General features: G+C 44.2%; 1 protein-coding gene across 3 annotated transcripts in view; it reads left to right on the top strand.

The window, feature by feature from the left end:
* Window positions 1-15,717, top strand: part of GREB1 (growth regulation by estrogen in breast cancer 1) — a 117,383-nt gene that overhangs the window by 79,754 nt on the left and 21,912 nt on the right. For 2 of the 3 annotated variants that reach the window (XM_006880675.1, XM_006880673.1), the window contains exons 18-22: window positions 838-953; window positions 3,989-4,189; window positions 7,135-7,238; window positions 9,860-10,488; window positions 13,959-14,061. In XM_006880675.1, the coding sequence (XP_006880737.1) occupies window positions 838-953; window positions 3,989-4,189; window positions 7,135-7,238; window positions 9,860-10,488; window positions 13,959-14,061 (1,153 nt within the window). The remainder of the gene's footprint in view (window positions 1-837; window positions 954-3,988; window positions 4,190-7,134; window positions 7,239-9,859; window positions 10,489-13,958; window positions 14,062-15,717) is intronic. The other variant, XM_006880674.1, reaches the window with a different exon arrangement.

Here is a 15,717-nt window from a genome sequence, read left to right as displayed (position 1 = left end):
GATCATTTAATATTCTGCCCGAAGCATCCTTGATTACAGCAACTCTAGGCTTGAATCTGTTCTTCAGTTCCTTGAGCTTAAGAAATGCTGAGCGAGTTCAGCCCTTTTGATTTTCTGACTCTAGTTCCTCGCACATTTCCTTGTAGTATTTTGCTTTGTCATTCCGAGCAGCCTTTTGGGAGCCTATGAATAGTATAATTAAATTCCCCTTTATATCAAAAGACATCTGGTGAAGACTAAATCAAACCCAACCCAGTGCTATCAAGTCAGTTCTGACACATGGCTACCCTCCCTGGGTTTCTGAACCTGTCAATCTTAACACAAGCAGATGGCCTCATCTTGCTCCTAAGGAGCAACTGTTTTATAGGGACTGCTGACCTCTCTGTTGTTGTTAAGTGCTATAGAGTTGTAGACAACCCATAGCCACTCTGTGAATAAAAGTCTTGAACATAAAACTTTCATCTGTTCTCCAAGTTCATAGCGTTTGCAGAGACAAAGTTTTATTTTGGATGTCGATATCACTCCTGCTCCCAAGCCTTTTTTATTCAGGAGAGTCACAAAACCAACCCCAGACTGGCAACCAAAAGCCTTTTTAAATACAGGGCCAAATCCAGTCAGCTCACAGCCTGTTGTGAGCAAAGCCACACCCTGGTCTCAACTCCAAACCAGAAAAGACACCTTTGAAGATTCAGATGTTCCACTCATCTTCCCAGCCAGACCTCTCTGTTAACAGCCCAATATTACAAATCAACTATACCTGCAGGAACAACTAGAGGTTCCCTGAGGCTGAGCTCTTTGTGACACTGGATTTCTCATCACGGTGTTACTTGTCTACAGATGTGGCAGAAAATTGACGATGCTGAGTGGAGACCTCAGACTTATTTGGAGTTAGAAGGCCTGCCTTGCATCCTAATATTCAGTGGGATGGACCCGCACGGAGAATCCTTGCCCAGGTGAGTGCATGTAGGGAGACTTATAGCTCTGGGGGAACTGTGTAGACTCAGCAGAACAGGCCTGAACTTACTGGTGGGCCTACCCTACCACGATGGGCTTCATCACCAGGCTGAGCTGGCACTGACTGCTTTTCTCTTGGTGTGACAGTATACACTCAGTTTTCACAGATTTATGTAGTTTTAATGTCCATTTTCCAGCAGATGGCAGTAAAGTGTGTCTGAAGAAGGGACTGCCATCTCTAATGTTCAGAAAATCACTGTTTGTAGCTGGAAGGCTCTACAATGAGAACTGGGTTTACTGTTGTCATCAGATTCCTCCATCAAAGATCACTGTGCTGGTGTTTTGGATGGTGGTACCATTTGTGAAATAGCTCATTGTCCCTGGGCCTCCCACTGTTTGTTAGAGGTATTTGGGGAAAGGGTGAACTGATGCAACTCAGGAAGGAGTCTGGGTCCTCCAGAGAAAAGAGGTGACCATTTAAAGGCTGTGTCCCCCAAAAGCTATATAGATGTCAGTCACGGGTACTATAGCATCTTCACGAGTCTCTCAGCCATTACACAGGTGAACAGATGCTTAGAGGAGAACCCCCTGTGTCTCCCATTTGACCTTTGTTTGCATTAGTATTGTCAAGGTCAGAGCATTGAACAGTGACTAAGGATGATAGAAGAATTGATGTTTGAGTTGTGGTGCTGGAGAAGAGTACTGAACATACCAAGAATTGCCAAGAGAACAAACAAGTCTGTCCAAGAGGGAGTGAAACCAAGTTTCTCTTTGGAGGCAAAGATTTTGAAGCTCCATTTCATATACTTTGGCCATGTTGCTAGGAGGCACCAGTCCTTGGAGAAGGACATCGTTCTTGGGAGAGTAGAAGGACAATGTAGGAGAGGGAGACTCTGGATTAGATGGATTGACATAGTAACTGGAATGATAAGGGTAGGTGAGTGGGAGACAAGTGAGACAGACTTAGGATAGTGCAGGGTTAAGATTGTGCATAGGGTCTCAATGAGTAGCAGGCAACTCAAGGGACCATAACAACAACATGGGAGAGAGCAGTCAGCCATGCTGTGGACCTTTCCATATCTCTCTGTAACATAACTAGAGTAAGAGCTGACATGTGCTGAGTTCCTAATTTGTTCTGGAGCACTATCTAAATACTTTTAATATTCTCACTCATTCACTCTCCTTGCTGTCTAGTCAGAACCAACTCACCCCTCATCCTCCAGAAGCTTTCTAAGACTGTAAATTACACAGGAGGAGATTGCCTGTCTTTCTTCTAAGGAGCCGCTTGTGGATTCAAACACCCAGAGAAGTGTGACCTTTGGATTAAGTAGCTCAACTCTCTACAGACTGTGCCACCAGAACTTCCTTCTTTTAATACAATTTGCCTTATTTCACTCTTATTCCATAACCTGCAGGGAATGATATTAGTTCAATAGTTCGGTCATAATGATGGAAAAACTGAGGCTCTCAGAGGTGGGGTCTGTGTTGCTGACACTGGACTCTGGAGCTGCCTCTTTGCCCCAGGCCCACTGCACCGCATCAGGGATCACTTTACACTGCCATAGTAAAGGGTCTTATAGAGGGCTGGCTGCAAAATACTTGCGCTTAGTTGTTGCTTTTTCACATGTTTTATTTCTTTAATTCTAAACACTAGACCTCTTGAGAAGCAAAATGAACCAAACAAAAAAAGTCTATTTACCTTATTTACCACTCCTATGATAATGGGCTAATTGGTGGCCTACTGCTAAGAAGCTGATCTTCAGTTCCAAAGGCACACAGTTCAAATCCACCAGCTGCTCCACAGGAGAAGGATGGGCAGTCTCCTCCCGTGCAGTTAACTGCCTCTGAAAACTTGCTGGCCTGTTTCAACTTGACAGTACACAACAGCACTAATTATACTTTTAGGTATTGGTGACCTAGTGGGTAGGGACTTGTGCTGCCAACCCAAAGCCAGGCAGTTTGAATCCACCAGCTGCTCCATAGGAGAAAAAGGGGCAGTCCCCTCTCGTCTGTTTTGTAGAATCTGAAAGCCCAGTAGAGGCTCAGCCATGGGTCAGTTTCAACTCGACAGCAATGAGTTGTATTGTACTTCTAATTGTTGCATTCTACTCCATCCTCATTTGTTCTGTCTCTGCATTGATTGCTCTGCATCCTTCATTGCTCGGTATCTGTCTTCCCAAACAGACTCGCTCCCAGGAGACAGTGATCGTGTGTGTGTTTGTGTGTGTGACTGGATCACCATTATATGTTCAGCATCTAACACAGTCCTGGGCACTTTCTAAGTGTTGCTTAAATAATTGAATACCCATGTATTGTATTGCATCTAACCATCACAACAACCCATTTGGATGGTTATTAATATATCTTTCCATTTTTCCAGATGAAAGCATCACAGCTTTAGAGAATTTGCACAACTTAAAGTTCTCATTACAAGGAACTGGCAGACCAGGGGTCAAGCCCTCACATATGTCAGCCTGAAAATCAATCCTCTTTTGCTTACGTGCAACACATGGTTAAATATTTAGGTACTTTAAATTCTCTGAGGCTGAGATGCTTTCATTTTGAAAAAGGGGAAGATACATTAATAATTATCCAAATGGAATTGTTGTGATAGTTACCTACGATACACAGGCATTTAATTCTTTAACCCTATTTAAGGCCCAAACCACTTACATTAAATTGATTGTGCAGCTTTTCCTGTGTGTCTTTCATTTACACATACTCTGGTATCCTCATGAGGAAGGCATGGTATTGGTCTTAAACACCCTTCTCCACACCTGAGGAATTACGTGAGGGTAAGTCCTCCTCGTTTGTAGAAGCACAGCTACTGCCATTGACGCAAGTCCGACTCACAGCAACTCTTCATCAAGTTTTTGAGGCTGTGGATTTTCTCAGGGAACTTTTCACCTTTCTTCTGAGGCTTGCTGGTAGATTCCCATCCCTGAGCTTTCAGTGAGAGATGTGAAATGTTATAAACTGCATTTCTCCAAAGACATACCTGTTGAAAGGATGCCCGCCCTCTGTTTCCTCCTAGGTCTTTAAGGTACTGTGACCTGCGTTTGATAAACTCCTCCTGCCTGGTGAGAACAGCCTTGGAGCAGGAGCTCGGCCTGGCAGCTTACTTTGTGAGTAATGAGGCTCCCTTAGAGAAAGGGGCAGTGAACGAGGCCCTGGAGAGCGATGTGGAGAAGCTGAGCAGCACAGATAATGAGGATGACGAGCTGGTGACAGAAGGTGAGGGGCTGGCCTGGCATCTCCCCCAGTGCTCCTGTCTGGGGTCTTCACCAGCATTTGATCTGTGAGGCAGCAGTGCGTTTGCCTAGACAGCTGTCTCCCATTTATTGTGGGTGTCTGCTTAGGAGTGTGGGTTAGAAACTCTGAGTGAAAGTGTCTAGATAAATCTTTGATGAATGAAACAACAAAACCATCATGGAATTTCAGATTGCTTGCTTTATCGGTAGTGGGAGAAAATGAAAGTTCCTCTAGTTCTTCCTAGTTCTAGAATTATGAAAGGGTTGGAAGTGAATTTTAGATTTCTTAGGGTTTAAAGTCATGCTTATGATGTAGTGATTGATATTTATTGGTTCTAAGATTTATGTGCTTCTTTCCTCTGTGTGAATCGACTCAACAGTATGGCCTCTGTTACTGTTGTTGTTGTTAATTGTGTACTGTTGAGTCAGAACCAGCTCATAGCTGACCCTCCAGTGGGTTTTTTTTGGAGGCTGTAGGTCCAATGGGAGGAGGAGGCTGCCCATCTTTCTCCCACAGAGTGGCTGGTGAATTCGAACTGCGTATCTGTGTGTTGGTGGCACAATTCCTTAGTTTATAAAAAGGGGCCAGTTTCATTGATAGACTTTCAAAATCTGACACCATATTTTAATAAGAAACATAAATCAGCCATGCACGACATTTAGTTTTGGTTGGCAGTATAACTAGTTGTTGATAGGTGCCATTGGGTGATAACAACTGTTAATACTCCTAGCAACCCTAAGGTCAACAGATCCGAACCGTGGCCTGTCCTGTGTTCACGTTTATGATCTCTCAGGCTAATTGTTAGGTTACTGTGTCAAGCCATCTTCTGGAGGATCTTCCTCTCTTTCTCTGACCCTCCATTTTCCCCAGCATATCTTTTTCCAAAGACTAGTACTTCCTGACCACAGGCCCAACGTGTGTGAGGCTGTTGTTTTGTGCTTTCAAGTCAGAACTGACCTTCCACCAGGCTTTCAGGGGAAGTGAATCACACCACAGGAGACTGCCCAACTTTCTCCCCTGGAGCAGCTGGTGGATTCAGACTACATGTCTTCGGGATTGCAGTGCAGCTTCTTAACCACTAGGCTACCAGAGCTCCCTAAGTGGGATTGTTGTGTTGTTAGGTGCTTTGTGGTTGGAACCGACCCATAGCTGACTCTCCATGGGGTTTTCAGAGGCAGTAAATCACATGGGAGGAGATTGCCCATCCTTCTCCCATAGAGCAGCTGGTGGATTCGAACCATGTGCCTTTGAGATTGCAGTGCAGCTACTTACCACTGGGGGGGGGCAAATAGTACAAGCACAAAGCATTTGTAAAGAAGAAGTAGGACATGACAGAAGAGTGATTGGCTCAGGGTTAAACCAGGCAGCTCCATGGAGGAAAGGATTCTGAAGCTCCATCTGACATAGTTTGGACATGTTGCAAGGAGGGACCAGTCCTCTGAGAGGGACATCATGCTTGGAAGGGTGGAGGGACAGTGGAGGAGAGGAAGACCGTCTATGAGGTGGATTGACTCAGTGACTGGGGGAGCGGGGGTAGGTGTGTTGGGGATAATAAAGTTGGCTCAGGACAGAGCGGAGTTCAGAGCTGTTGTATATATGGTCGCTGTGAGTCACAAGTGACTTGACAGCACATAAAAACAACAAGATGCTCTGTGTGACTTTGGAAAGGGAAGCTCTGGTTATATAGGCCATGGTGAGTTGTACTACTAACTCAGAGTAAGTCTCCGGTAGTTCAGTTCCACCAGGGCTCAGCAGGAAAAATTTGGACTGTCTTCTCCTGTTATCGTTTAAAGCCTTGTAAGCCCAGTTGAGGGCAGCAGTCAGGCAGACCAACTCGAAGGCAGTGAGTTTGAGTTTTTGTTGAGGATATTTTTAGTTTCCAATTGCCTATCTGTAAGATAATGGGAACTAAAAGTCATGCCCTACAGACAAGTTATAGAAATCTTACAAAAACAGGAATGTGACCTTGATTAAATTGCCTCATGTTTATTGTCATCTATAGGATACATCTGTATTCCTTAGCATTTCATGCCCTCTCTCTTGAGTCTGGTACTTCTTACCATCAGCTCTCCAGCCCCCATGCTACATTCCATGTGCCCAGATACACAGAACTTACAGGAGTTGATTGCATGTGCTGTGCCTTTTCACCTCACCAGCTGTGCGCTCATTCTTTCCACTGCTTCAAGTGCTTTTTCTTTGTCCTTTACTTAGAAGCCTCTAATAGACCTTCAGGAGCTCTGGTGGCCTAGTGGTAAGAAGCTGTGCTGCCAAGTCAAAGGCATGTGGTTCAAAATCACCAGCTGCTCCATGGAAGAAGAATAGACCAACTCCTCGAGTGTGAATTTTTTTTGTTTTCTGCCTCTGAAAACCCACTGGAAGATCAACTAAGGGTTGATTCCAATTTGATAATACACAACAACAAGAGCTTTTCACAACTCAGTTAGATGTCACTTCTTCCAGGAAATTTTCTTTGCTTCCCCCACTAAATGGAAGTTTGACCTCTAGGCTTTAATTAAAAAACAAAACACAATACATTTGTTGCTGCCCAGTTGATTCTGACTCGTGGCACCATCATGTGTGTGATGAGAACTGGACTTCCCGTGGTTTGCCATGGCTGACGTTAGAAAGTGCATCAGCAAGCCTCCTTTCTCAGGAACTTTTGGGGGGATTTGAATTGCCAGCCTTTTGGTTAGTAGCCCAGTGCTTAACTGTTCATGGCACATAAGGGATCCGGTGGGAGTCCCGCCGACTGGAGGAGCCTCCTTGCACCCAGTCCCGCTCGTTGTGGCTCCTCAGTGCTTAGTGGTGAGAACCTGGAAGATGGGAACCACGTCAGTGAGGAGATCTCATACCTGTGAGTGCACTTTAGAAACTGTCAAGTTCTGGACGAGCACAAAGAATGGTGGTTATGATGCATTTTTATTGTGTTTGTTTTGAAACAGGCTCGACCTCCGAGAAGAGAAGTCCCATGAAGAGGGAACGATCATGCTCGCACGACTCTGCGTCTTCATCCCTCTCTTCTAAAGCATCCAGTAAGTCTTGCCAAATGGGGACCATCCGACCACTGAGCTAGTCGTTGGGATAATGGAAAATGAAAATATATGTGTATGGGGCTATTTGCTGAGTGTTCGTATTTCAACAAGAACTGGCTTTTCTTGACTGGAATCTGAGAACCTGAAGGCTTCAGCCAAGACTAGAAGTGTCAGTAGTTCCTTTTTTTAAAAGGAGAAGATTATAGACTTTGCCTCATGTTGGACCCAGGCTTTAGGCAATATAATGGGTAGTGTTAGCTCTGGGGAGTTGGCTGGTTAGGGACCTCACTGTGCCCCTGGGGAGGAGAGAAGCTGAGGGTGAGGTATCGCTGCCCAGGCTGCTGATGAGAAGTAGACATGGAAGAGTTCACCGGGGGAAAGGCAGCAAGTGCTCCCCTTTCATAAAGCTGTGATCTCTGTGGGTTCACCTGGGGACAAGCCAGCTGAGGTCTGGAGTGTGGCTGGTTGGAAATGGCCAGTGTGATTTATATCCGCAGGGTCCTGCCATGTTGGTCCTCACCAACTTAGGGAAGTGAATGAAAACATCCTTGGTCACTGTATCTACTTGTTGAAGTAGCTGCTGCTTCTTCTGCCCATCTGTGAACTGCTTCCCCAACCCAGCCCACACACAGCAGTGCCTGGTGAGCTCTTCATAGCTCACAAAGGCCTCTTTTTCAGCTCCTCTGTATACATGGAACTGATCACTTCAAGTACCTTTCTTGAGAAAGATACGTTTTAACAGAAAATTAGTCTGTTGACTGTAAACTGAAGAACGTGTTCTGCCTCTGCCCTGTCTTCCTTCTTCAGCAGTCTTTAACTAGTTTGGTAGTTTTGTAAGATTAAATCAGAACTGACCCATTGCTGACCTTCCCAAGGGTTTTCAGAGACACTAAGTCACCAGGAGGAGATTGCCCATCTTTCTCCCATAAAGCAGTTGGTGGATTCAAACCACTTGCCTTTGGGTTGGCAGTGCAACTCCTTACCATTAAGCTACCAAAGCTCCCTTAATTAGCACCTTATGCAAAATAAATAGATGGGTGAGGTAGTCTTTCCTTGGGCACTCAGATCCAGTGGGGATTCTTAAACACACTGGTTACCTACGTGGTGTGATAGGAAGATGCAGAAGCTTCTACTCAGTGCTGCCAAGGCGGAAAGGCGTTACCGAGAAGGGATGATGGGTAAGAGGGTGTTAGACTCCAGCCGGCCTCACAGTCTCCATTCTCACAGCACTGTATCCTTGGAAACTGCAGAGTTAAGGTAAATGTAAGATGCTCTGTCTGCCCTGCTTTCAGTAAAACTTCAGATTTGTGGAATTGTTGGGAGTTGGCATGAAGGCCTTAGGCATATATGAAAGAATAATAGATACTAGCCAGGTCTGTTGCTTCTGTGTCAAGATGCCTGATGCACACTTTGGCTCTCATCTGCAGCACCAAATGTGTGTCATGTGGGTGAGGGGGCAGGAGAAACTGTACTTGGGTAACTACTAGGTTTCTCAGTGAGACAGATGCTGTGCATCCTGCATTCCCTTCATGATGCCTTGAATAAAGCCGAGGAAATAACACGCAAGAATCAGCTGCTGTCTTGTCAACCCCACAAGTGTCAGAGTAGACCCGTGCCCCTTAGGAGTTTGAATGACCGTAAATAGAAGTAAAGGAGTTATGGTAGCACAATGGGTTAAGCATTAGGATGCTAACCAGAGGGTCAGTGGTTCAAGCCCAGCAGCTGCTCTGCAGGGGAAAGTGAAGCCGTCTATTCTAGTAAAGACTTATAGCCTTGAGAATCCTATGGGACAGTTTGCTCTGTCCTACATGGTCATTGCGAGTCACCTAGTAGAAGGAAATTGCCAGGCCTTTCTTTCTGAGCTGCCTCTGAGTGGACTCAAACTGCTGTCATTTTGGCTAGAGCATTTGCACCATCTAGAAATTCTTAATACAGGCAGCCCCCAGATAATGAGTAAGTTACGTTTCTACTCTTGAAAAGTATTAAAAACTAAAATATCTTTATCATAATTTTATAGTAATACAAAGAAGACTCTTTCAATGTACATCAGTATAAACAGTATGCATACCTCCTATTTTTAATAGAACTGGCTTTGCAGGGCTGGTTCATAAGGGTTGTATATAAATTGGGTGTTTATAACCTGGGTTTTGCCTGTGTACTGTTAGGTCAGGGCCTGTTGTGTCTTACGAGCTTGCATATTTGAACCAGTAATCACTGCTGTGCTGCTGTAGGATGAAGTAGAGAAAGAGAAGGGTGCTCCAGGGAGCACTGTCCCCAGAGGCATGCATGTCCTTGGGGCACTGAGGGTGAGCAGCTAATGGCAGGGCCATGACGGTGGTCTGAATGGAGAGGAGAGAGCAGACGTTTGAGGCCTTGGAGGGAGGCGGGGGTGTGGAACTGAATCATACTGTGTGTGTGCGGCACTGGCTCATCTCATCTTGACTCTGTTATAAGGAGAAATGTGTTCATTTTTAACCGAATGGAATTTCATTGACAGAATTCCCCAGGAGTAGGTAAGTCAGCCTTAATTTGTGCTGCAGGAACAAAGCTTGCCTCCACTTTTTGAGGCAGGGTATTCCTGGGTTCCCTGAGTGTGACTGACTTGGTCCATGTCTCCTCAGGCTCTGCTTTGTGTGGTGAGTCCTCGCAGCAGCCAGGGGAACCTTCACAGGGCGATCAGGCCCAATCCCCACCACCGTGCGGCCCTTCAGAAGAGGTCACAGCCCCTGGTGACAGACAGAGACTCAGAGTGAGTCAAGGGGTACAGTCAGTCCTCAGCAAGCACAGCCCTGGGCTGGCCCCTCCCGACTCCTGCCTCAAGACCAGCCAGAAGAGTGTCCAGGTCTCAGCAGCCTCCTCGTCCTCCCAGCTCTCCTCCTCCTCCTCAGGCTCTTGCTCCTCCTCGCCGCCCACAGCTGGCACGTTCGTCCTGCAGGCCTCCCAGTGCTCCATGACCAAGGCCTGCAGGCAGCCTCCCATCGTCTTCCTGCCCAAGCTGGTGTATGACATGGTCACGTCCACTGACAGCAGTGGCCTGCCCAAGGCCGCCTCGCTCCTGCCTTCCCATTCCGTCATGTGGGCCAGCTCCTTCCGCCCCCTGCTCAGCAAGATGATGACCTCCACGGAGCAGTCGCTGTACTACCGGCAGTGGACAGTGCCACGGCCCAGCCACATGGACTACAGCAACCGCGCCGAGGGCCGCATGGACAGCTTCCACCCCCGGAGGCTGCTACTCAGTGGGCCCCCTCAGGTGTGTCCAGGCCAGCCTTGCTGCTGCTCTGAGAACCCAGTGTCTGCTCAGCGGGGGGTGGGGGGGTGTCTTACTATTCCAGGGGTAGGGACAGGGTTGGTGCTTCCATCGCTCCCTTAGCATCTTCCCATTGGTACATTCCATGCTGGCCCCGTGGTGGCTTGCTAGTGACTTCCACGTTTGACCCCAGCGTCATCTTTTGTGTGGATAATACGGGAGGTGGAGTGAGAGGAGGCACCTCTGTAGGGCCTTCTGACTCCTCCAGACTGTGCCCACACTGACATTCTCACATCATGTCAGTCGGCCCTAACAGGTCCAGTTTACACTAACACTTAGACTTAATACCCTCTAGTTCTGCACCGGAAGCTTGAGAAGACAAGAGGGCTGTTTCTCTGCTCATTTTCTTAGAACAGGGTGACAGTGAGAAACTGGCATCGGGAGGTGGGCTGTTGAGTGCCGCCTGGTACCCAGGGAAGTTCCTGACTTTGTGCCTCATCATCCTCCTCTCAGAATGAGGAAAATAGCAGTGCCTGTAGCTCTGCTGGTCTGGTCAGTAGGGGGTTACGTTGCCAGCCCAAATGTAGGTGGTTTGATTCCACCAGCTGCCCCAAGAGAGAAAGATAGGAAATCTCCTTCTTTGTGCTGTAGAACCTTTGAAAGCCCTCTGGGGGGTTAGCTGTGAGTCAATAAGGTAGGAGTTTTTCCTAGTACATAAATCTGAACAAGGTAACAGTTGTAGGTAATCTAGAATACTGCCTAACCGTAGAAACTACACAGTAAATGTCAGTTATGGTTATTACTGGTATCATCACTATTTCAGTTTAAAATATGTTTTGTTATAGTGAAATTTATTTTAGGTCTTTATCATAAGAATATAAACTTTTTTGTATAAAGATGTGTATGTGTAAGGATGTTTATTTTGCTGTGTTTTACAAAATCTCCACACATTTCCATCGAACCAGAACTGACTCATATCTGACTTTCCAATGAGTTTGGAGAGGCAGTAAATCTCACAGAAGGAGCTTGTGATTGTCTTTATTTCTCCTTCAGAGCAGCTAATGGATTCAAACCACCTGCCTTTGGATTGGCAGTGCAACTCTTTACCTACTAGGGTGTCAGAATTCCCTGTCTTTTACAAGAGTGAATTAAAACCCAAAACCAGAAACAATTTAAATTTCATCAGTTAAATGGTTCATTACATAAATTTGGGTACAACTACAAAGAGAGCTGGTGGTGTGGTATGTTACGTGTTCTACTGAAAGCTTAGCAGTTTGAGTTCACCACCACACCTTGAGAGGAAGGTGAGCCATTCCCTTCCATAAAGGTTTACAGCTTTGGAAACCCAGTGAAGGGTCACCAGGAGCCAGAATCCGCTTGGGGAGTGGGTTTGATTTTGGGTACAACTATATCATGTGCAATGGAGTAAGTATAGTGATAGAAAATTTGAAGTAGATCTCTGTATCAGGACATTGAAATTTCTCTATAATATTTAAATGAAAATAAGTTGCAGAATAATACATATAATATAGTATCAACTAGGGTCACTCTGGTGGCCACTAGGTAAGGAGTTGTGCTACCAGCCCAAAGGCAAGAAGTTCGAATCTGCCACTTGCTCCATTTGGAAAGATGGGCATTCTCCTTCTGTGTGATTGACAGTCTCTAAAAGGGTCAGCTGTGTGTCAATTCTGACTCTGGCAATTAATAATAAAATCACTTAGGAAAAAAGGTCCAGTGTGTCTGTATATGTATGGAAATGCCTTGAAAAATCTCTGCTACAGTAGCCACTAAATTGTTACCTGGAAAAAGGAGGAAGTATTTGGAGATGGGAGAAGGAATATTTTTCACTTTCTATTTTATTATTCACCTGTATTGCTTGAGCTTTCAGAAATTAACTTTTACTCTTTATATTTTTTAAAGTATTTTTTAAAAAGAATGAGTTTCTTACACCCTTACATTAATAAATGTTATCACCATTTAAAATTTTTGCCAGTTACATTAGTGAATAGTAGCATATCATAGTTTTATTTGTAAAATCAAGCCTATTTGACTTATTTATTAATCTTTGGTATTTTTTCCCCCTTCTGATTTATTTTGGTTTCTCTTCCCCTACCTTCTTTAAGACTGTTGGGGATTTTCTGACTGATTTGTAGCAGCTCTTTAGACAGGTCAGGTTTTAATCTTTTACCTATTATATGTATTGCACTTATTTTTCTCTGAAGCTTGCTCTGCTTTGGCTTTATATGTTCCTACTGAAATGCTTTTATTCACTAACATTGGTTGAATTATTACCATGAATCAGGTATTGCACCACAACCTTGGAAAACACATTCCCAGAGAAATGTTGTCGGAGGTGGAAGGGCTCTCGGCTGACCCACAGATGCTGACACTGGCAGTACAGTGTCATAATCTGGTGCTGGGCTAAGCGAACAAAGGACTCTACAATACAAGATGAGGAAAGAGGGGAGGAAAATACTTTTCATGGCCTTAACAAAACCGAACTAGCGAAAGGTCGAAAGGCCCTTAGTGAGACAGGTTGACAAAGTGAATGTAACAGTGGGCTCATGTATGTCAGAGATGAGGATGGCACTGTTTAGGTCTGTTGTTGATAGGGTTCCTGTGAGTTGTAGTAGACTCAAGGGCACCTAACAACAACTGCCAGCGACTTGCTTCTTTCCTGTAGTAACCTTTCACTGGGTTAGTCCATACCAGCAGGAGGAGACTACTCATCTTCTCCCCAGAGTGCCTGGGGAGTTTGAACCACCAGCCTTTCTTTCACAGCTCAGTATATAACCCACTGTGCTGTCAAGGCTTCTTTCCTGGGGTTAGGAGAAGAGAATTGAGATGTAAAACGTTCCTATTATACAACAACTTTTATTATCTTACTGTAAAAAAAAAATAAATAAAACCTCCCTACCTTTAATTGGTTTTGACTGCTAGTGACTATCAAATTTATGAGACACTCGAGGGGATTTTTTTGGTTGTTTTTTTTTTTTTTTTTGAAGGAGAACTGCCTGTCTTCCACTGAACATGCCAATGGATTAGAATTGCTAACCTCTTGGCTAGCAACCCAGTACGTAACACTATACCACAGGACTCCTTTTAAAAGACATTATTAGATACTATATTGTATATTCCCATTTTTAGAAGCAAATTTGTGATAAATCCCTGTTTCCTATATTTATTGGCAGCTTAAACAAACATGGTCCACTACAGTCTGGAGACTCGCTTGGGCTTGCAGTGATTCCTTAAGTAGGCAGGCTGCATGCTCTGGGGGACGCATTTCTTAGCTCGCCAAGTTTTCTTAAGGTTACATGATCCCACACCTGGATCTGTAGTCACTGGATTCTCGTTTTAATGGAATGAATTCTTTTTTGGGCTAGATGGCACAGGCATACGAAGTGTGTCAGATAGCTCCTGGCAGGTCACCAAGGGCTGGCTGACTCCAAGTTCTTCTCTCGATGCCCTTACAGATCGGGAAGACAGGTGCGTACCTGCAGTTCCTCAGTATTTTGTCCAGAATGCTCATTCGGCTAACTGAAGTAGATGTTTATGATGAAGAAGAGATCAATATCAGTAAGTTATCCAAGTGAAGTCTTCTTTTAATCCATTTAGTTGCAAAGTGACCTTCCCAAAAGAAGTTCTTTTTTTTTTTTTTAAATTTTGAATTGTCTCATGAATTATGTAACCTTTATTTATTTATTTAGCAGAACTCTTAAGGCCCATATATTATGATTGGTCTTTTAAGTTTTCCTTGATTTGTGGATTCCTCCATTTCTTTTTGGTTTTCCTTTTAAAGAGAGATCCTGGTGGTGTAATTGTTGAAGTATTTGGCTGGTAACCAAAAGGTTGGTGATTCTGTAAAAAAAAGCTTCTATTTGCTACTATAAAGATTGCAGCCTTTGAAACCCAACAGGCAGTTCATTCTGTCCGTTAAGATCGTTATGCTCCAAAATTGACCTGATAACAGTGTCATTAAGTTACATTCACTCTCATATTCAGCCATCATCTCTATTTAGATTTTTTCCATTACCCTTATCAGAAACTCAGCACCCCTTTTTCACTTGTTTCTGTTAACAATCACTGCTAGTAAAGTTTAGTCTCTGTGTGGTTGCCTATTCTCGATATTTAACACAAATAAGATAATACTATTTGTATAATAGAATAATAGTGTTTGTTCTTTTTTCTTCTCACTTCACTCAACATAATGTTTTCTAAGATTGTCCTTGTTGTAACATATATCAGTACATTTTTCTTTCTGACTGACAGGTACTCCAGTATGTGAATATACAATCTTACACTTACTTTTTAATGAACACTTTAAGTTGTTCCCACATTTTGGTTATTGTTAATAATATTATAATGAACGTAAGTGTTCATGTGTTTGATAATCAAGAGCAGAATTGCTGGGTGATACGGTGGTGTAGTATGTTACTTGTTAGGCTGCCAACTGAAGGGTCAGCAGTTCAAGTCCACCAGTCACTCCATGACAGTCTCCTCCCATACAGATTTTTAACATTGGAAACTGATGGAGGATTGTCTTGGGTCACAGTTGACTCTCCAGCAGTGGGTTTGGTTTTGATTTTAAGTATGACAATTCTATTCCTTTAAATTTACTTCTCTTCAAATTGGGTTGGTTGTTATATAGCCTTGCCATAGCCGAGAATTTACCAGTGAGATCTCCAAAGTGTAATTTAGTATGTTTCTCTGTGTTTTCTGATAGTAGTTGGATCTAGACAAGGCTAGGTCAGGTTCAGGATACATTCCTTTGGTGAGATCCCTTCCTTGGGGCTAGTATGCTCTACCCACTAGGTGTATAAGACAACATGGCTAAACTATTGATGCTTAATGTTTAGATCTATTCATTATTTAAGAAGGGAGTTCTCATGGTACAGTCTATAGGATTGCTTCAAACTCAAAAGTGTCACCTTTCTTATGAATCAGATCCACCTGCAGCTCCATGGGAGAAAGATGGGCAGTGTCTTCCTATGCAACTTATTGTTGTTATGTGCCATTGATCCAACTTATAGTGACCCTATGCACAATAGCTCAGAAACATGCCCTATCCTGAGCCAATCTCACTGTCTCTGACATACCGGCTACTATTGCAACAGGTACTGTGTAAATCCATCTCATTCAGGGTCTTCCTCTCCTGCACTATCCCTCCACCCTTCAAGCATGATGTCCTTCTCCAAGGATGAGTCTCTCCAGGCAACATGCCCAAAGTATGTG

Source organism: Elephantulus edwardii, unplaced genomic scaffold, assembly GCF_000299155.1.
Source record: "Elephantulus edwardii isolate Elephantulus edwardi_28Jun2011 unplaced genomic scaffold, EleEdw1.0 scaffold00009, whole genome shotgun sequence".
Taxonomy (NCBI): Eukaryota; Metazoa; Chordata; class Mammalia; order Macroscelidea; family Macroscelididae; genus Elephantulus; species Elephantulus edwardii.
This window is presented reverse-complemented; position numbering and strand designations above follow the sequence as displayed.